Raw genomic sequence first — 22,746 nt, forward strand, 5'->3', positions numbered from 1 at the left:
CATGTGTAGCAATGGAGCAAAACTAGGTCTTAAGCCATGTGTAGAAATGGAGAAAAACTAGGTCTTAAGCCATGTGTAGCAATGAAGAAAAACTAGGTCGCCATGCGTAGCAATGGAGAAAAATTAGGTCGACATGCATAGCAATGGAGAAAAACTAGGTCTTAAGCCATGTGTAGCAATGAAGAAAAACTAGGTCTTAAGCCATGTGTAGCAATGAAGAAAAACTAGGTCGCCATGCGTAGCAATGGAGAAAAATTAGGTCGCCATGCGTAGCAATGGAGAAAAACTAGGTCTTAAGCCATGTGTAGCAATGGAGAAAAACTAGGTATTAAGCCATGTGTAGCAATGGAGCAAAACTAGGTCTTAAGCCATGTGTAGCAATGGAGCAAAACTAGGTCTTAAGCCATGTGTAGCAATGGAGCAAAACTAGGTCTTAAGCCACATGTAGCAATGGATAAAAACTGTACAAAGAGGCCCGAGAGTAAACTAAGAGTCCGAAGACACCCACCTCTGGATGGGTCTGGATGGGTAAGTGCAGAGAGGGGCTGTGGCTAAGCGGGCGGGTCTTCTTCGACTCCGAGACGTCCAGGGATCTGGGGCCTCCCTCCGCCCCGCCTCTGTGGCTCTTCCTCTTCCTCTTAGAGTCCTTGGCTCGTCCGCGGCCCGTTCCCCTCTGCTCCTGGAGCTCAATCTGAGACGAGAGAGAGGGAGGGAGGAGGGTTACAACATCGACAGCTACATGACGGAGACGGTTGAAATTCAGGGCGACGGGCCAAATTCATCAGTCATTTATCAATGCGAGCTAAATGACTAAATGTAAATACGTGTTTTTGCCAGCTGTTTCACTTGTCAACATGTCCGCTGCAACAAGAGTGTGGTTCGGCCAAAGACCTACTACTACTTTCAATCATTCGCTTGGTTTGGTAATGTGCAGCATGTGATGCAAGTCCAGTCTTGTACACTGCAGAAAGTAGTAGGTCTTCCACCGGAAGACCACCGCGCCGTCCCAGTCTCTGACCTGTATGAGTGTGAGCAGCGTTTCTCTGGGCGGCACCGAGGAGGCCTGCAGGATGCGGTGGATGGTTTGCGTCTGGTCCAGAGAGACCTCCAGAAGGTCTCCCTCCAGCTGGAGCTCCTCCAACTGCTTGCTGGTGCCCGGGGACAGCGCCACCACCTGGCCCCGCAACAGGGGTAACAGGAGCAGCAGAGAGTCCACACCTGGAAAGAGGGGCGAGAAGAGATGGTAGTCTGGGGAACCTTTAAGTTTAGGACCCACATTTAAGCAAAAATGTTGGAGTTATCCATTAAGTTTAGGGCCTACGTTTAACCACTTAAGGCCGACGGGCCCGGTACAGGGCCGAGATTCATATCACACCATAAATCCATCAATACAGAACGTATTAATTAATGTTACGTATATTTTTTCCTCAAATGTAGCCAAGAGTAAAGACCCTAACCCTGTCAAAACAGCAGTCAAGGTGTATATTTTCAGCACTACGTTTGTTTACCAATGATTTTAAGTGTTATTAGTGAAATATGAGTTTATAGAAATCTCAGCGCATCGAGTCTGGAAAAGGCGCATATTGATGCAAGGATGCGGCGCAACCTAACTTGAGTAGTCTTTTGAGAGAAGAGACCCAGGGCTTTCTTTGGATTTAGAATTTCATAAAACTACATTTCCCATCTCACGCCAGCCCGTCAATCATCGGACTTCTAGCGTGACAACGTAATATTCAATGTTAACCCATTCAGTGCCAACCACGAGATTAGTCGGGTTAACTCGCCATGCGTTGAGTGCCAAGACCAGAGAAAACTCGGGTTTTAATCGTTATTTATTTTATTAGCAATATCCATTCATTTTTCATCCATCCAGCCTGACGTTATCATTGGGAATGGGTCTGAGCTCGAAAAGGGCAAATACCGCCGCCTATCGTCTCCCGGATGGTATTGCACATCATTGGATTGGATTGGGTGGGACTGTGCATCAGAAGAAAACTCCGCTCCCGGGGTTTCCCTTCTCGGGCAAGCAATAGCCGTTACCACATTCACTGGGGAGGCTGGGAGCAGCTTTCGATTATGTGTTTTGGACTATAATGTTGGATCAATAAACAAAATCAATATTTGGAATGGTGATCAGGAATTGGATTCATCTTTTTGCAGAACATCTGATGTGAGGTAAGGACTCTATGTTACCAGTCTTGGGTTAATCAGATGTTTTTTTCTCCACCATCGCAGTGTGTGTGTGTGCGCATAACGTTAGCGTTGACCACGGCATGGATAATCGATTTTTCAGCCCGCTTCTCTAGCGTGCATAAGTACACATATACTAGGGCTGGGCGATATGACGATATTATATAAATATCGGGTACAGTTCATTAACGATACACTTTTTAAACGTATCGTGGATATCGTGATGTTTTGCCCAAGAGGCTTGTGTTGCGTCAATCTGGTCCACACGTTGACACTTTTGAACAGCGCCGCCCCACACACACACTACTGCATCAAAAGTTACTACTTATGATAACAAAGGCATTCGTTTTGTGGCATTAACGTTATATAGTTACACTTTCAATAACATCAGCGTATTTACATAGCAACGACCGAGGTCGACCTAGATAGATAGCAAGCATTAGTCGTTCATATCTCAGCCCGTGCTGACTCCGTTGTGCCCATTCTGCGGTCTGTTAATAACGTTTTCAATCAGACAGATGTATGGAAAGGCTTTTATTATAACATCCGTTGCAGTAAAATCATTATGCCTCCAGTCGTTTAGTCATTCTGCAGAGCTAAAAGCTAAACGTCGGCCGCGGCGAGCTACCGCTGCCATTGTTGTTTTCATTGAGCTCTCGAATGGCGGAAGTAAAAAATGAATACGCGCTTGCCGATTGGTGCTAAGAACAGCAGGGCGGGTGCAAGCGATGTGACGTAATTGGCAGACGCGACTGTCAATCAAAATGATTCTGTTTGCCGACTGAATGAATATAAACGTTATTAACAGATTGCAGCATGGGTACAATACAGTACAGCTCAATACAACAACAGTCAACAGTGGACTGGAGGATGCAGACCAGAGAAAGACTTTCGTCTTGTTTACATCAGGGTCCCCCATTTTCAATTCATCATATTTCATATCTAAATCATATAATATCTCATTGCTAAATATATGCAATATATAATCTAATAATCCAATAATCTAAATCTAATATATAATATAAAAATGCTAAATGCATGGGTATTTTATTTTGTCTTTAATGTTAGCTTGCAAACTCAAATACTGTCTTGGTAAGCCTCATAATGAATTGTTTGGGGAAAAAAAGAAAAACATCGTGATGCGTATCGTGTATCGCCGAAAGGTCAGAAAATATCGTGATATCATATTTAGGCCATATCGCCCAGCCCTAACATATACCATCGATAATCTAGCGTTTATTTGAAAACAAAATCAGCCGTAAAAATGACAACGTGTTTTGTGTATTCCAGTAAAGGGCTATTATGGCGGAATTTCTCTGGAATTACTAGACATCTCCAAAACTATACTCTTATTCAAAACGGTATAAAACGGAAATGTACCAATGAAAAAACAATCCGTTTCGTACATGTTGACTGCAAGCAAGTCATTGATAAGCGAGGGGTGTTTTAGACCCATAGCCATAATTTAAGATATAGTTTAAGCGTTCGCAAATGTCCCCGTCCTCCCATTGACTTCCTTACTGGCACGCTAGCCCTAATATGGTCAAAGGAGCGTGGCTCTGAATGAGTTAAAGATCAAAGTAAGCCAGTGTAAAGTCAAGTGAAGATGTCGTATGAGACGTACATTTACATTTAGTCATTTAGCTGACGCTTTTATCCAAAGCGGCTTACAAGTTCTGTACGACAAGTCATCAGGAAGGGTACAACTGATGACTAATGTACTGATGGTACTGTTGATTTTATTATATCTTTTAGAAAAGCCTCAATGGACTGGTGTCGAAAACTAGCACTTGTGCTATAAACACGCAAAACAACACATCTGGTCTGTCCACTGTGGCTGGTCCAATGTGGCTGTGGTGTCCATTTTAAATAAACATTTTCATTAATTCATTCAACTCTATCAGCTGAGTAACAATGTTCATCAAAGTGTTGCGTGCTACAGTGTAGGTTAGTTTTTTAGGACAAGTGCATGACAGTAAGGTTAGTTAGGGTTATATAAAAAAAATATATATATATTATATTTCAGATAATGGTTGAAGAAGTGAGTCTTTAGTCGACTGCGAAAGATTGGACGGGTTTCAGCTGTCCTAACTGGGGTGGGTAGTTCATTCCACCATTGTGGGGCAAGGACTGAGAATAGGCGACTTCTCTTTGATGGTCCTCCCGGAGCTTGGATAGGAGTAGGTCTGAGGCTGCAGAGCGTACGGGTCTTGAGGGTGTGTAGTTAGAGACCATTGACCGGAGGTAGGCGGGAGCGGTTCCCTTTGCCGCACGGTATGCCAGGTCGAGGGCCTTGAAGCGGATTCGTGCAGCAATGCGTGCAGTATTCGTCGTATGGCTGGATGTACCGAACCGTGACGTCCGTACCGTGAAGTCGCGGGACGAATACACGTACCATTACACCCCTACTGGGAATACATTCCCTGAGGTCCATAGATGTCCCTAGATACCAAGAACATGCAAATGGACCTTGTAGAAGTGGAGCAATCTTCCATTTACTTGGGTATGTATTTAAAGCGAATTTTCTGAAAATATGGCTAGGGCTTAAGAGGGTAAGCTAAATTGTGGAGTTATCCTTGTTTAGGACCCACATTTAAACAAAATTGTGGAATTATCCTTTAACCTCTTGAGCCCTAGCCCTATTTTCTGAAAATCTGCCAAAAAATACATACCTAAGTAAATTGAAGATTGCTCCACTTCTACAAGGTCCATTTGCATGTTCTTGGTATATAGGGACACCTATGGATCTCGGGTAATGTATTCCCAGTGTCAGAAATATTGTGTAAATTGTAATGAACCAAAGGAGAATATCAATTCATTCTTTTTGATCTTTGACGGTGAATAACACCATGCTAAAAATGACCAGACATGAAAAAACTGAGCTCGTTCAGCACCTTCTTGAGATCACGTGTACAAAAAATCTAAGCAAATGAATAAAGGGAAGATGATTAAACAGAAGGTTTTGTAGATACAGTAGTGAATTCTGCCATCCGGACACATGCAATTTGAAATATTATTATAGAATATCAGGCCTACAGAGACAGTGGGATCGAATCCGGCTGCCGTGGTACCTCCGGCTTGGTCGGTCGTCCATACTGACACAATTGGCAGTGTCAGCGGGTGGAAAGCTGGTGGGGTGGGTCCTGGTCGTTATAAACAGCGACTCCTACAGGTCGGTCAGGGCGCCTGCACAGCGAGGGAGGGAATTGGGGAAGGTAGTGTGATCGTCCCACGTGTTACACTTCCCCAGTGAGAGTCCTCGCTGTCAGGTGAAAAGAGGCTGCTGGCTGTCTCCTATGTATCGGAGGAAGCATCTGATAGGCTCCCTAGACCGGCAAGTGGGGGGAAAATGCATGCAACGACCAGGAAGGGGAGAATTGGCATAACGACTAAATTGGGATGGGAGAAAAATACAGAAAAATAGGAGAAAAACTAGTAGATAAAAAATAAAAGATTATCAGGCATATAAATTACCTTATTATAGCCAAGTCGCACATCTATGGATCGGGCCAAATCGCCTCTTTTAAATGGCAGAGATCAATCTGGATTTAGTATCACCAGGCGTGCAGCAAAAACCGTGAATGAAATCTACTTTTATTTTAATTAAAAAAATGTAATGGAAATTGCGCCTGCATTTTTTCATCAGATTGCTAGACGTTCACAGAAAGGTAGATAAACTAACTGCGGTCTAATTTATGCCAATAACGTTCAGGGTTGTGGTTAGGGCTGTCTTAAATACTTCGAAGCTTCGTTCGATGGCACAAGCTTCGAACATTAAAAAGAAATCGAAGTAAAAAAAAATGAATAAAAAATAAATAAATTTTCAAAAAAAAGAATTCAAATTTTTTATTAAATTTTTATTTTTACTTCGGTGTGTGTGTGTGTGTGTGTGTGTGTGTGTGTGTGTGTGTGTGTGTGTGTGTGTGTGTGCATGGGGCCATTGGGTGGGGCCGGGGGACAAATACACTGGAGGAAAGTAACCCAGCTCAGCACTGCCCAAATTATATCATCACTAGGGATGCCCCCCGGACCCCGGTTTTAAACGGGAACCGGTACTATATTAGAAAATACCGGAGTATTTATAAGCTCCGACGTCCTCGGTACTGCTATCGATACTCTAGAGAAATTATTATTATTATTATTATTATTATTATTTAAAAGTTGCGAACGATCTCTCCTCTCTCTGTCTCTGCACGAGAAGCGAGTCGCAGCGAGTCATTATTACACACACTCCTCGCGAGTCGCGCTACACATACATACGGGTACTCCTTAATGAAAGCGCTGTCAATAGTATGCAGCTGCAGCACGTCAGACCGCAGCGCTTACAAGCCCCGCACATACAAGCCCCGCACACCTGATGTGCTGCAGCTGGAAGCATCTCAGCGCTGTCTCCGTGCTGACGTGCGCTGCACACAGACACAGACAGCTCTGCATGGACTGAGTCGTGATGGCGGATAGAGCGAAGCGTTCACAAGTGCAACAAAACATTTGCCAGTAAGGGTGGCAATACGAGCAATCTATCAAAACATTTGTTTGCAAAACACTATATTAGTTTGCAGAAATGCGCCGTATTCGACTGCCTTGCGCGCAGTGGTCCATCTGCATCCACGTCCACTGCAGCCGGTAAGCCAAGATACGGAGTTTCCTAGGCTAATAACGAATTATTACAAATAGGCTAATAAACAAAATAATTGTTTAGCTACAAATACTACAATCTAAAAACTTTTTATAGATCGTCAAGCTGAGATCAGCCACCAATGTGTCCCAGTGAGCCCACCACACATCCTCCCTCTACCTCCACCACCCAAAGTCCTTTCTCCCTAGCAGCTAGAGGAAAGACGACAGAGGATAGGGTGAACGAGTGTCACAGGGCTGTGACAAAGTTTGTTGTCAAAGGCCTGCACCCGTTCTCTACAGTGGAGTCCAAGGACTTTAGGTAACAACTAATCATTCAGTGTATATCGTTTTTTTTGTATACATAGTTGTCTAACTTGTCTGTTGTTGTTATAAGTTATTATTGAAGCAGCTATTCCCACCACTCCACACAAATTTACAATAATTCAATCATTTCTAATCTTTACTGTAGGGAGATGACCAATGCTCTCAACTGCAAATATAAAAAAATTATCAAAAAGAACCGATAAGAGTATCGATAAAGTACCGAACCGTTAAGCAGTATCGATAGGAGTAGTAGTATCGATAAAATCCTAACGATACCCATCCCTAATCATCACTATTGCCTGTTTGAAGGATATCATCCTCAAACACATATACACCACCTACACGCCTATTCTCAGTCCTTGCCCCACAATGGTGGAATGAACTACTACCCACCCCAGATAGGACAGCCGAATCCCATCCAATCTTTCGCCGTCGACTAAAGACGCACTTCTTCAACCATTATCTGAAATAAAATTTAAGAAATAAAATAAAAAAATCTAACCCTAACTAACCTTACTGTCATGCACTTGTCCTAATAAACTAACCTACACTGTAACACGCAACACTTTGATGAATATTGTTACTCAGCTGATAGAGTTGTATCCTTCCTGATGACCTGTCGTACAGAACTTTGGATAAAAGCGTCAGCTAAATGACTAAATGTAAATGTGAATGTAAATGTCTTGTAGAATTCCACACATAAGAAAGAAAGATACTGGGATGAATAAACAAAATAGGAAATAAAATGTAGAAATGCATGCAATACATAAATAAATATGAATCTCCATATATGAAATAGAACATTTAGATAAGGTGCTACTGAGATGTTTTGGTGAGTTCTTTGTTTTTTTGTGGAAGTAGCCCTTCTTAAAAATGCATGAACATTCACTGATAATTGGTCTGTACTGTAGTGGAGTCTACAAGGTCTACATTGCCGGACCATGTAGAATCCGGACCTTGTAGACTGACATAATTCTGTGCATAGTTTAGTCTACACAGGCCATATTTCAAATAATCAAAATCTTACTACATTCATCTTAAACATTCTTGATTTGGGGGATTGGTAGTTCCCATTAAATCTGAAGTTGTTCAAACGACAACAGCGATCCACCTTGAATTAAATCACACTGTGTTGGCTGCGTCACAGTCACGAAAGGGGCTACTTAATTAATTAATCCAATCCACTTTATTTATAGAGCACATTTAAAAACAACAAAGTTTACCAAAGTGCTGTACAAGTCCCACAACATAAGATTAAAAAAAAAAAATATATATATATATATATATATAAAAAAAAAATATTTTTTTTAAATTCGAAGCTTCGAATTAAAATCGAAACTCGGCCCCGAAGCTTCGATTGCCAAAAAAAAAATCGAAGGTCAGCACTAGTTGTGGTAGATAATCCCGAAAAATAAGATAAATAAAAAAGGAAATCCACAAGTCATATGATTGACAGGAGCTGGCTTGTCGTTTTTCAAAATTCCAATGCCCATCGAAAGCCCTGGCTGGGTCTCCTCTCCTCATACGACTACAAACAAAATGGCGGCGCGCATTTCCATCCGTCGATATTCGCTAGTTTCTGAATAGATTTCCAAAACTCATATTTCACTAATAACACTTTAACCTACTGGTAAACAAACGTATTGCTGAAAATATACACTATGACTGCTGTTTTGACAGGGTTAGGGTCTTTACTCTTGGCTAGTTGGAAAGAAAACGCAACATTAATTCATACAGTCTGTAGAGATGGATTTATGGCAGTCCACCACCGGACCGCTAGAGCTTAGGGCCCACATTTAAGCAACATTTTAGAGTTATCCTTTAAGTTTACACTTGTTAAGAACTCCTCTTATTTTAAGATCAATACCCACAGCTTACCTGTAATATTTGACTTCTTGCCGATGCCATTTTCACATCCAGCCTGTGTACAAAACAAACACAAGAAACCGGTAAGCATCACACCGGGTGAAACACGGTTAACCCTTTCACTGCCGCACTACCAAACTGTTAACCCTTTCACTGTGACAATACACAGAAGGTTAACCCTTTCACTGCCACAAAACAGTAGGTTAACCCTTTCACTGCCACACTACAAAAGGTTAACCCTTTACTATCACACTACCGTGTGATAGTAAAGGGTTAACCTTCTGTAGTGTAGAGGGCTGCAACGATTAGTCGACATAATTGACGACGTCGATGCGGAATTTTAGTGTCGATGCGTCGTATAAAAACAGAGCCGGTAACGGTCATTCAAAACTGCGCAAATGTTAATTTGTAACTGCAATGCACTACAGGAAGTGCTGGGGCAGTATAATTTCCCTTGTCTGCCATGACTGCATTCTGTGTACTAACGACGAAGAAGAAAGCAGCAGCGAGGAGCACTAGTGATGCAACAAGCACCCTGGAACCGTGATGACAGCTACTCGGATCATGGGTAAGTTTTAGCTAGTTAGCCATAGTATTGTAAGCTTACATGTTGGAAACCAGAACGTCTCAGGGATAATGCTTGCTAAGCGAACACTATTTCAGTTATCTTGAGGCTGCGGGTCCATCAACGAGCTGTATGTAACGTTAGCTAAACAGCGCCGAGCTTACAGCCTACTAGAGCACACTAGAGCTGGGCTAGGCTACCGGTGTTTACAGCTCCGTGAATTAGCACCAAGTGTCGTATTTTTGCAGACTGGAGTATTAATTAGGTATGTTAAGATAGCTAGTTAAGATAGCTAGTCCACTGTCTGTATAGCGCCATGGTCTCTAGCCAGGCTGCTTTTTATCTCAGTTAAAAAAAGTTGAACTTTTTGGGCTAAAGCGCAGGCAAGACTGCAGAGACCGGGAACGTTAGTGCTAGCTATCTTATATCTGATGATTTATAAGTTTGCTATAGCAATGCAATCACGGGTTCCTTTATGGACGCTGTCATTTGTAAATTGTGTGTTCCTCTGCAGGAGATCAGAGTACGACACACACAGCCCCTTTCACTCACTAGGGATGGGTACCGAATTCGGTACTTTTAAAAAGGTACCTACCGGAACACGTCGGTAATAATATCTTGGTAGTGGGAAGGTTGTTAAGAAAGTGTAGCTCAGTTTCCACATCTGCTCTGTCTGACATGGCTGTTAGCCTAGCGAGTAGCGACAGAGCATCTTTAGCGGAGAGGAGATTGAATCCGGGACACAATGGGACACTGGCTCTGTTCATGGTCACGAATGGATTCCAGCTTCATTTATTTACTACAGATGACAAACGTGTTGTTTCCGTTTTTCTTTTTGACATACTTGCGCCACACGGAACAACTGATCACTACAGCCCAGCATCATATTACTGTAGCCAGTCTCTTGAAACACCACTATCTCCAAACTTCCACTCCTCTCGAAACGTTCTTTTGCCATGTGCTCGCGCTGCCGCGGTGGGTTATATTTTTAGCTGTCGGCTTACTCCTTCCATAGTTTCACATATTTGTAACCCGTTTGACATACTCAAGCTGACATTAGCTAAGCTAACCGTCGGACATAACGTTAGCTCCTAGGGCTACAGTGCAAGCCGGCACAACTCAGGACAGAAGAGTAGAGGATGTGACGTCGGTAAACAAGCCACACACACACACACCGCAGAGCGGGTCTTCTCCAAAGCGGGGGTGGAGCAAAAATAACTGCTAGAATACTCAATCAGCAGCAGAGTAGTTCATTGCTGCTAGATTGTTTGTTTGTTGAATCAGTTGTAAAATACTTTACATCAGTAAGATGTAAATAATAAGTAATAATAATACATTATTTATTTATTAAATATTAAGTTTGGATTTTTATTTTTATTTTTTTACAACTGAGGTAGGTAGATACAATTTTTAGAGACTAAAGTACCGAAAAAAGGTACCGTTGGGTACCGGTATCGATTCACAGGTACCGGTATCGGTTCAAATGTGAAAGGTACCCATCCCTATCACTCACACACAGACACAGCAAACAAAAGACCTAGAAGTCTGTCTGATCTGACTCGTCCTCCTCTCCTCTACAGCTGTTGGAGATGGTGGAGCCTAGTGAGTGGATCCACGTCACCCTCCTGGACCAGGATAACAGCCCCATCAGAACCAGGGTGCTGGGGCAGAGGCTGCTACTTTTTAAACATTATTTGCACCTTATCTTTAAATTTAAACTTGCACTTTAATTTGTATTATTTCATTTGTTTATTATGATTGATTATTGTATTTGTTATTAAATACATTTGATTAAGCAAGTAGCTTAAGATCCAAATTCAAATGTTTCATGAGTCATTATTTAAATTTGCTATGGGATCATGTTATGTTAAGGCGGAGGGAGTGGACAACAGGGTGACAGTCACAGGTGTGCAGACTTGAGCATGTGAGGTAAAACATGCACTGGAGCCCGGAGAAGGAGCCGCGCCCACAGGAAGCAGAGATGGAGGGTGTGACGGAAATAACCGTTAGATTAGTCGACTAATCGAAAAAATTGTCGACAGATTAGTCCACTACCAAAATAATGGTTAGTTGCAGCCCTACTGTAGTGTGGCAGTGAAAGGGTTAACAGAGGCGGTTCCCCACCTGAGTGCCGTTCACCTCCTCCTTGCTCCTCTTCTTCGGCGAGTTCTCGTCGGTCAGGTCGATGACTCCGTCCTCCCCCTCTCCTCCTTCAGAGTCCGACAACACAATCACAGAGTTCCCTTTCTTCTTCTCCTCCTCCTCCGCCTCCTCCTCCTCTCCTCCCTCCCCGCGGAGCGTCCGTTTGAGCTCCTCCAGCGCGCGGAGCGCCCCCTGCAGCTCCGTGGTCTCCAGGGCCTCCTTGGCGCGCCCCTGCCAGGTGATGGCGCGCTCCGTGAGACACTGCAGCGCCTCGCCCTCGGGCAGCCGCACGGGCAGCCGCTGAAGCGCCACCAGCAGCTGCAGGATGGTCTCCAGGCGCGGGCGCCGCGACCTCTGGCACCGCGGGCACAGGAAGCGCGAGTCCCAGTCCCACCAGCAGAGGGGGTTAGTAGTCACTGAGGAGCCGGAGGAGGGCGGCGGGAGGAGGGAGGGGAAGGGGACGCAGCCGCCGTGGAACCAGTCTTTACACAGGTGGCAGCGGAGCTGGGGGGCCTGCGGGGGCCCGCCGCACGTGCACACCGACTGAGGGGGAGGAGCCGGAGTGGTGTCGCAGTGGTTACCGTTCTCCTTTACAGAGTTCTGTGAGGGGGTGGGGGGCGTGTCCAGCTCCATGGCGTCGTCCCACCTGCCGTTCTCCTTGTCCTCCGTGCGCTCAGCCGCGGCGTCCAGGCCGGCTTTACACAGGTTGCTCTTCTGGACCCGGAACAGAGCCGCCTTCTCCTGGTGCTCGCCCTCTTTGAACGCCGTCACCTGGAGCAGAGGCGGAGCGTTAGGGCCGCGCGGCAGTAACACTAGCAGTATTAGAGGCCTCACTGCCTCACTGAGCACAGAGTAACAGAGTGACAGCAGGGTTAGAAATTAACATTTTTTTTCAAGGGCTTTTTTTGCCCCCCCTTAATTGATTTCCGGGGGCTTTTTTTGTATTTCGGGGGCACAACATTTTTATAATGAAAATTAACATAAAGATTATAAAACATTGTTGACACTTTTTTTTTTACAGTCTTCGTCCCTATGTTTGATAACGTAATGTTAATGTCTCCATATATAGGGCTCTACGCTAACCTTTTTCCCAAGGAGCACATGTGCTCCTAAATAAAATGTTAATAAATAAAATTTAAATACAAATTTAGGAGCACACGGAAATTTAGGAGCAGAGTGACAATTGTTCAAGTAACACACACACACGATGTGTGACATGGCTTGGTTTCATGTTTTGAGGTACCTTCAATTATCTGTAAATAATACATACATACTCTATCTAAATAGATTAAATATGATTGTCCCTGAGGGCAAGTTGTGTTGTTGTCAGATCGATCAATGAAATACGTTGCTCGCTCAGCGCTGTGGAATGAAGGAAATGCGCATCGGGATCATTTGGATGTTATTCTTTGGAGTTGTGTTACAAATGGAACGGTCTTTCCCCGCCGAACACAAGTTACTTAACGTTACACAGGTCGCGCTATGCAGATGCTTAGCTTGCTAACGTTAAGATAGCAGTGTAACTTAATGTTACACAGCACTATGCATGCTTGCTGAAAAGCAGAGCTCTCTGTCTGTCTTGTCTGTGTTCGCACCTCTCAAGCACCCTGTAACACGCAGCGGGCCCCGCCTCCCTCCTTGCATTCCACCCAAAACCTGAATTTCAGTCCAGTTTCTTAACTATTAACAGCGGAGCTGTTTTGTAATCTTCACTCTGCAAGTAAATGATTTTTCCGGTTCGCACACACACACATATTATTAGGGCCAAATACGAGGGAAATGCTCGCACTGTAGAGCATATATATAATTATATATATAATTAGTAAACTGTCGGGGGCTTTTATTGCCCCCCTTAACTGATTTTCGAGGGCATTTGGTCAATTTTCGAGGGCATTTTGCCCCAAGCCCCGGTTAATTTCGAACCCTGAGTGACAGTATACATTCTTGCATATCTTCCTGTACATTTTACATCGACATTTTTGGCTGTATATTTTTAGAATGTACTATATACATATTTCGAGTGTATATATTTGACTGTATTTAAATTTTAATTTTTTTGATTATCTTTCTTCCCCAATTTTTCTCCCATCCCACCCTTCCTGGTTGTTGCGCACTTTCCCCTACTGTTGGTCCGGGAGACCGGAGACTGTCACATGCTTTCCTCCGACGCATGTGCAGCCTGCCGGCAGGCCAGCCTGGCAGCGCAGATTCTCACCGGGGAGAGTGTAGCGTGTGGGAGGCCGCACTATCTCTCCCTAGATCCTACCCTTGCTGAGCAGGCGCCCCGACCGAACTGTAGGGGTCGCTGTCCACAACGCCCAGGACCCACCCTTCAGCTTTCCCACCCTCTAATACTGCCAATTGTATTAGTGTGAGCTGATAGCAACGCCGGGAGCTGGATTCGTACAGGCGAATCCAGCTTCTCCGGCGTTGGTGACGAACGCAATCTCCGCTACGCCACCTGACCGCATTTGACTATCCTTATTTTCGATTTTTGACCACCTAAATGTTTATTGTGAGCAATCTGTGGTGCTGAATTTCCCTCTTGATCAATAAAGTACTTCTATTCTATTAATGCTTCACACACACTGGTATCTGCGGGTTTCAACAAGACTTTTGAACTGGCGGCTGCACTTGCGCGCCAATTAAAATTCTGTAAATTTAAGCTTATCGGCCGCTAGGCCAATTGCAGTGAACAAGGCACTTATCGGCCGATACCGATACGCGACCCATGTATGCACCCCTAATCTAGATTAGAATGCATCTCTACATCACATTCATGGTGTGACAGAGTGAACTCACGATAGCGCCCGGGTCCCTCAGGTCCTGAGCAGAGAGGCCCAGAGTGTTCGTGTCGGAGTCGTCTAGCGGCTCGTCGAGCAGCTCCGTCTCCTCCGCCCGCTCCTTCCTCTTGGCACAGGGGCACAGGACCTGCGGGGCAACACTGGGCTTTTAACACAGGAACACATCCACACTGACTCACCTTGTTCACTCACTGGGCTTTTAACACAGGAACACATCCACACTGACTCACCCTGTTCACTCACTGGGCTTTTAACACAGGAACACATCCACACTGACTCACCCTGTTCACTCACTGGGCTTTTAACACAGGAACACATCCACACTGACTCACCCTGTTCACTCACTGGGCTTTTAACACAGGAACACATCCACACTGACTCACCCTGTTCACTCACTGGGCTTTTAACACAGGAACACATCCACACTGACTCATCCTGTTCACTCACTGGGCTTTTAACACAGGAACACATCCACACTGACTCACCCTGTTCACTCACTGGGCTTTTAACACAGGAACACATCCACACTGACTCACCCTGTTCACTCACTGGGCTTTTAACACAGGAACACATCCACACTGACTCACCCTGTTCACTCACTGGGCTTTTAACACAGGAACACATTTATAAACAAGCTTTATCCAAAGCGCTTTACAATTTGTTCCTCACATTCACCGGTTCACTCGCACACCGACGGCGGAGGCGACCGCGCAAGGTGCCAACCTGCACATCGGGGAGCAATTAGGGACTAAGTGTCTTGCTCAAGGATACTGCCGGGGGAGGAGTGGGAATCGAACCGGGAGCCTTCCGACTACCAGACGAGCGCTCTACCTCCTGAGCCACTGTGGCCTCTACTACTCGGGTGCAGTCTCTATAGGGAGGTGTAGTGGTTATGTCATTGCCGTTTTTCGTGTTCCACCCTCTGTCCATCCCAATGCATTTCCCCATTGCCCATTTCTAAATCATCTCGTTTAAAAGAAATAAAGCATTAACATTGGCATGGTGTACCTTTCTGTGCTTATTCATCCACAATCTATAGCTCAACATGAAAATATTCGCAATTAATCATTAAAAAAAATTGCAGAATTTTACTTCAACCAAAAATGCTTAAAGCCCAACCTCCAGGTTAAACCCTACTGATCAATTATGGGTAGTTTACATCATTGGTATATAATTTTATTATTTATTTTTTTCCATTTGACACCGGAAATGCCACTCTGAAAGAGTTAAAAAGGTCCACGCACGAATAACATGCACGCGCGAATCAAAAAAGCTTATCAAACGCCGACGTCACAACATGACAACAGGTGCATATTAATGAGCCGAATCTAAAAGCTTATCAGACGCTAGCACCTAGCACGGCCGTGACGTCACTTCAGGAAACGTATGCCTTATGTCCGTCCGGGTCATAGTACTAGATCAATGGTGGCTCACTCGGTGCATCACAGTTAGCCTATATCTCCGCCGTCCCTGCTACAGTCAGGACTACTACACTCACTGACGTTAGCCTATAGCCCGCCGTCCCTGCGGGTGGTTCTCTCCTCTTTGTGTGCCCCCGTCCCCGCGGAGGAGCTTGTGGACTCGACAACAGCGGCGGCCGCAGGGCGCCGGAGCCCGCAGCGCTAGTTAGCTCATAGCTATCGTGTAACATTAGCCTTTACGGGCTCGAGCACCCTACGGCTGCCGCCGCCGTCGCGTCCATGGGCCCCCCGGCAGGGCACCCGTGGGGACGGGGTGTACAGAGAGGAGAGAACCATTTTGGGTCGGCCGTTCATGCCGGCCAGCGAGCCGGATGTCGGGATATGTTGTTAGCACAATAGCTACCAAGCTAAGCTATGTTATCTACTAACGTTATAAACACAATATGTGTACAACGACACAATGATTTACATTATTACAAATATGGTAACGTGGTTGTGGCTTTTACAAATAGTGGTTAGCTTTAGAGATGGATGGATGGCTATAATCACGGAGCAATAGTGAGGTGAAACAGATACATTTTCATTCGGCTAGTAGTAGCAAGCATATATCTATGGTAGCAAGGCTCTCTGCCTGCCACTAGCTGTGTGACTCTCAGCGCCCCCTGGTGCCCTGCACCTGTTGTGACGATCATTTCGATTACACACGCACGTTATGAACCATTGATTAAAATATGCACGTGCGTGGTGATTGTGTTGGGCAGACAAAATGTTTGATAAAAACGCTAAAACTGGGTCAATTTCAATACTTTTTTTTCCCCTTCTTCATGAAAGCCACTGTTGGCCTAGTCCACATTGTTTATTGAACAAAAATACAAAGTGGAGGTTGACCTTTAAACAACAATGTTAGTGATAGAAGGGAACTCATTTTGTGCCAAAGTGGAATGTTTTTCAAATTCCATGCGGCAGAATTGTTACAATAGCCGATAATCCATTTTCCCAATGATAAATCTCTATACGGGTGAAACAACCAGTGACGTCAGACTACAGCTCCCTATAGCAGCTAACCTGTCCAATCAGCTGCCAGACCAAAACATGAAAAAGCATAAATATCCCATCAGGACGACGAGTTGAAACGGAAACGTTGATCACCAGGTTTACAGATCCTGGACCAGGGAAATGCACAGTGGTGCAGGTCAGGACGCCTGTATTCTTAACCCAAACGGTGCATGCTTCCGCATTCCCGTTTTGCGCTCTGATTGGCCACTGATGTTTCTGGTCGCACCAATCGTGTGACGGCAAGTTCTTTCCCCGGTTAAGCTTAGGCACTCTTTCGAAGTTGGTTAAGGTTAGAGTTTGTCTTAGAGCAGGGCGATAGAACGGTTGGGACGGTCCGCTTATTGCCAGCGGAGGAGTGCTGCCCAGTGCTTCCGCGTTTTCCCTGATTGGCTGCGACACGCCCCGCGGCAGCCGCAGAGTGGAGCGGCAGAGCTTGCGGCAGAGCTTGCGGCATTATGTAGCCGTAATCCGCGATGATTTTCATTCGAAGCTTAGCTCACCTGGCAGCGCTGCGGTCCGTTGGTGACAAGTTCGAATCCCGTCAATTTATTTTATTTTTATTTTTTTTAACGTGTATTCTTTCGCCGGTTAAGGTTAGGCATGGTTAAGGTTAAGGTTAAGGTTAAGGTTAGGCATTGTTTCGGAGTTGGTTAAGGTTAGAAGGGTTAAGTTTAGGCGCTGTTAAGGAGCTGGTTAAGGTTAGAGTTCGTCTTAGAGAATGGCAATATTCTTTCTATGGTTAAGGTTAAGGTTAGGCAAGGTTAAGGTTAAGCATTGTTTCGGAGTTGGTTAAGGTTAGAAGGGTTAAGTTAAGGCGCTGTTAAGGAGCTGGTTAAGGTTAGAGTTTGTCTTAGAGAATGGCAATAGACAGCCTATTTCCGCACTGCCGCTCTCTCGCGCTGCCGCGGTCACATGGGCGTCGGTGACGAATGCGGAAGCATTCTTGCACTCTTCCGCTGGCAATAAGCTACACGTGGACGGGTTAGGGTTTGCAGCTGGTCGAGGCGGAAATGGGCGCGTCACGCGATTGGCCGCACATGTCACATGACCAGAAACGTCAGTGGCCAATCAGATTCACAAAACGCATGAACCGTTTGGGTTAAGAATAGACGCGGTCAGGACGACCAGGTTTACAGATCCTGGACCAGTTTTAAAAAATTACATTATTCTGTCACAGCTGCAGCCTGCCGAGCTATATAGCTAATCTCCGTTTGACACGCGCGTGCACACACACACACACACACACACACACACACAGCTCCGTCACTCAACTCATGGAAAATACGGCATCAGGCTAATTATTCTAAAAGTATCGATACTAATGAAATGGAGTATTGGAGCATTTTTAATGGCTAGTATGGGTGTATTGTGCGACCCAAGTCCCCATTGGCTAGCAGTGTTAATTTTGTCAGCTATTTAACATTTTAGTTTTAGTCTTAGTCATGTCTCAAATGCTCTTTTTCGTTTACCATATTTAGTCACCTTTATCTATTTTTCGTTTAGTCAAGTTTTAGTCAACTACAGGTCTGAGCATTTTAGTTTAGTCTTTTTTGTTTAGTTTCGATTTTGTCTTTTTTGTTTAGTCTCGCCACTCAGTTACAGACTCATAAGTTGGGGTGAGCTTTTTCTAAACAAAAAAAGCTAACGTTAGTGCTAGCTGGTTAGACTTATGTAAGCTATTTAATGTGTTCTATTGTGGTGGATCAAAATAATTCACCCACGGAACTATGTGTTGGGGATAAGGGCTCCGCACAGACAATTATGTTCATTACTTTCCTGTCGGCAAACAAGTTCCTGTTAGCTAGCAAGTAAACAGAGTGTTGACGTTGAAGTTGATGTCGAATAAACGCTTAGCGTCGTCTTTCGACACCCCGCCTCCGACTCCTATTCTTCGGCGCTACACTATGTTATTGTTGATGCTGACGTTATTAGGTGGAGTTGCGCGCCCTCTTGGGGTTTTGTTTTGGGAAAGAGTGGGCATTAAACCCCTGTCTGTGCAGTTACTGCTATCTAGAATGCTGGCTAAGAGCAAATCATTCGGGTGAGGAAATTAATCCAAACGCTTCCACTGCACACACAGGAAACGGAAATGCTGCCATAATAATAACATGAATTATTCGAAAAGTTATTATTTTGTCTCGTCTTAAAATGAAGAGATTTCAGCAAGATTTTATTTAGTAAACTATATTTAGTGTCATTTTTAGTCAACGACATTGCATGAATCATTTAGTCACGTTAGTGTCACATGATCTCAATTATAACGTGACGTCTCGTTTTCGTCGGGGGGAAAAGCTTTGTTGACGACCATATTTAGTCATCATTTTCGTTGACTAAGTTAAATGAACACTGTTGTTGGCTAGTCATTGAAGGTGCCCCTCCAGCAGCTCACCTCCAGCAGGCTGTGTTGGCTGCTCTTCTTCAGGAAGGTCTTGCTGGCCTTGTCCCTCCAGGAGTGGGCGCTGGCCACCTCCAGCTCCAGCTGCCTCAGCTCCTCCATGCAGACGGGCAGGTCCCTCCCGATGGCCACCAGGCCCTCCAGGTCGTCCAGGCACGGGTAGTGCTCCCCGTTCTGGGGCGAGAGAACACAGCCCACTCGTTAGAACAGTGGTTCTCAAACTACGGGTCGCAACCCAAAGTGGGTAGGTGACAGTGGCATGCTAAACATTTTATTTAAAAAAATCTATAATTATTTAATTTCTTTTTACTGTACTGGCAACATATTTTGGCTAAATATGCCTCGTTTTATAAATGTGTATTGATAACAGTGCTGTAATTACATTTTCTAATAAATATGCATGATCAAGTTCAACAACATGTACTTTTATTTTGATATTCCTTAATTCCACGTTGAAATGACGCAATACATTAACACTTTCCGTGCCGGAGCTCGGTGCCCCCCGGCCCCGGAACCTCCTTGAATGCCGCCACCCACTTCAATGTTAGTGTTAAAAACGCCTAATCTATGTTTTAAATTATGGCTATGTGTCTAATCTGCCCGTCGCTTATCAATGACTCGTTTGCAGTCAACATTGTCGAAACGGATTGTTTTTTTATCAGTTCATTTTCATTTTATAGCATTTTGAAAAGCCCTCGTTTTCAAGGAAAATATAAAGATTCCGTGATAAAAGACATTTACTGGAATATTCTAGAATACACAAAAAGTCATTTTTCTGCCTATTTATGAATCGTTTTCAAATAAACGCTAGATTATCGATAGTATATGTGTACGTATGCACGCTATAGACGCAAGCTGAAAAATCGATTCTTATTTCCTCATCAGCGATCACAGCCAAACAGCCACATCACACATAGGGGACACGCTGTTATCTCAGTGAATACAGCTCCGATTACCCCAAGACTGGTAACATAGACTCCTTACCTTAGATCAGATGTTCTCCAAAAAGATTATTCCAATTCCTGATCGCCATTCCAAATATCGATCACGCTTATTGATTGATTATTGGCTGCTGTAAATATATATTCCAGGCTGATTTCCGTCCCGCGATCAGATCCCTCTTGAGCAGACTGCTCGCCAGCACAAGGAGCCAGTTGGCTCCACCTCTACAGATCCCAGGTCAGTCTAAGCGACTGACCTGGAGTTACACAGGGATAGACGATAGGGGGCGCTTTTTTCCAATCTGAGCTCCTGTAGGGGCTGGTGTACCAACGGGAGACTCGGTTGATGAAATATGAATTCAGATCGCTAATAAAAAAATAAAACGATAATAATCGTCGTCGGCACTCAGTGGGGGGGGCTAATAAAACAAGATATGACGTCGCTGGCACTCAATGTGTTAAGTGTGGGGTCGCAAAAAAATAAAAACGAAATAAAATGGGGTCGTGGTATAAAAAAAAGTTTGAGAACCCCTGTGTTAGAACAATCTGCTACAATATCAATATACATGTGCATCTCAATAGATTAGAATATTAAGGAAATATATTGGTTGCCTCCAGGCCGCATTGATTCATGCAAAAGGAGCCCCGGCCAAGTATGGAGTGCATATACTTTTCAGTAGGCCGACATTTCTGTAATATACATATTTTTTTGTATCGGTCTTATGTAATATTACAATTACATATGACCTTATATTGACCTTCATTAGCTGTAAACCATAATCATCAAAAAGAAATAAAGGCTTGAAATATATCCCTCTGTGTGTAACGAATCTATATAATATACGATTTTCACTTTTTAAACTTTTCCTCGATATTCTAATTTATTGAGACGCAGCTGTATATGTGACCGAGCGCAGCAGTTCGTGGCACAAGTCTCCCTCAGTCATTTTTCAGATTTTGTAGAAATTATGAAAGTACAGAATGTAAGCTTTTAAATGATGTGAAAGTATTTTGAAGAAGATATGCTTATTTTAATGTAGGTACACCTCAAGTCTCACAGCAGACAAAACAGAGGAAATCCAAAGTTTGGCTGCATTTTTAACACCTTGGCAGTCAGGTGTCACAAACTAAATACGTTTTTTATTTACTATTTAGAGATGCTATAACTGGGGCGGCTGAGTGGCGCAGTGGGCAAGGTGCTCGCCACTAACGCAGGAGATGCTGGTATCGAGCCCAGCTCTCGGCGTTGCTACCGGCTTGGCCGGCCGTCATACTAACACAATTGGAAGTGTTAGAGGGTGGGAAAGCCGGTGGGTGGGGATTGGACGTTTTGGACAGTGACTCCTACAGGTCGGTTGGTGCGCCTGTACAGCAGAATCAGGAAGTATCGGGGGCAGCGTGAGCCTCACACGCGCTACTCCTCGCCACTGAGAGATTGCGCTGTTCAGGTGAAAAGATGCGACAGCTGCCTCCTCGTGTACCGGAGGGGACACGTGATGCAAGGCTTGGTCCTCACTGCAGCCGACCAGTGGGAGGCATAGTCTAGCAACGTTCGAGACAGGGGAGGGGATAATTGAAGGGAGAATTGGCGAGGCGAAATTGGGATGGGAGAAAAATAGAAAAATAAGGAGGAAAAAAGAGGAGAAAAAAAGAGATACTATAACTGTTAGCGGTTACAGTAAATATGTTCTTAAACATTGAAACTAGGGGTGGACGGTATAAACGGTATGAATTTGCTCTACGGTATGGATTTTGACTATACCTTGTAACCGGTAGAGCAGCTCTAAAATAGCAATGACGTCATGTAACAACAGCGCGACTATTTCACTCGCATTTGCCCCTAAAAATAGATAGAATTAGTCATAGATAATAGATATGTGCAAACTGGAAAACGTTATTTAGGAGGCTTCGCACAGTGGGCGTGTCAACACACAATTGTCATTTCATAATAAACACATATCACCGCGGCGCACAGCAAGTTTCAATTTCAGTTCCTGGCATTTTTAACCAGTGGAGAAAGGTAAGATATTTCCCTATCGTTTTTCTTATATGAATTATTCTACGTTAATAAAACATACCTGGTGATCAACTACAGTTTGCTGTGAACATTATGATGTGTAGTGTTCTGACGACTGGGCAGCGCGAGCTGGATGTTGGATTTTGCGAGAAGCATATGCAGCTGCAGAGCCGCAGAATCCACCATAACCCACCCATCTGTACCGGCACCGTGCAGTACTCCAATTCAGCCATTGGCAATTCAGCCAAATAGAGCCTTAAAACAGCTGAATCTGCTGCTCTGCAGTGACATACTCTTTGCAAATAAGTCGTTGCGAGGTGGAGAGTCATCACGCAAACCCACGATAATGTTGCCGTCTCTCTCTGCCAAATTTCTCAGTTCTTCGCTTGATATAATTAATACAAATGT

General features: G+C 44.4%; 1 protein-coding gene across 4 annotated transcripts in view; it reads right to left on the minus strand.

Annotated features, from left to right (window-relative positions):
* The window catches only part of kdm5c (lysine demethylase 5C), a 79,291-nt gene that overhangs the window by 2,934 nt on the left and 53,611 nt on the right, over positions 1-22,746 (minus strand). For 3 of the 4 annotated variants that reach the window (XM_084333146.1, XM_084333144.1, XM_084333143.1), the window contains 6 exons: positions 19,375-19,554; positions 14,507-14,635; positions 11,687-12,475; positions 9,010-9,052; positions 1,019-1,218; positions 509-691 (listed from right to left, as the gene is read on the minus strand). In XM_084333146.1, the coding sequence (XP_084189272.1) occupies positions 509-691; positions 1,019-1,218; positions 9,010-9,052; positions 11,687-12,475; positions 14,507-14,635; positions 19,375-19,554 (1,524 nt within the window). The remainder of the gene's footprint in view (positions 1-508; positions 692-1,018; positions 1,219-9,009; positions 9,053-11,686; positions 12,476-14,506; positions 14,636-19,374; positions 19,555-22,746) is intronic. The other variant, XM_084333145.1, reaches the window with a different exon arrangement.

The sequence above is a fragment of the Notolepis coatsorum genome, assembly GCF_963971535.1.
Source record: "Notolepis coatsorum genome assembly, chromosome: 17".
In the NCBI taxonomy this organism is placed as follows: domain Eukaryota; kingdom Metazoa; phylum Chordata; class Actinopteri; order Aulopiformes; family Paralepididae; genus Notolepis; species Notolepis coatsorum.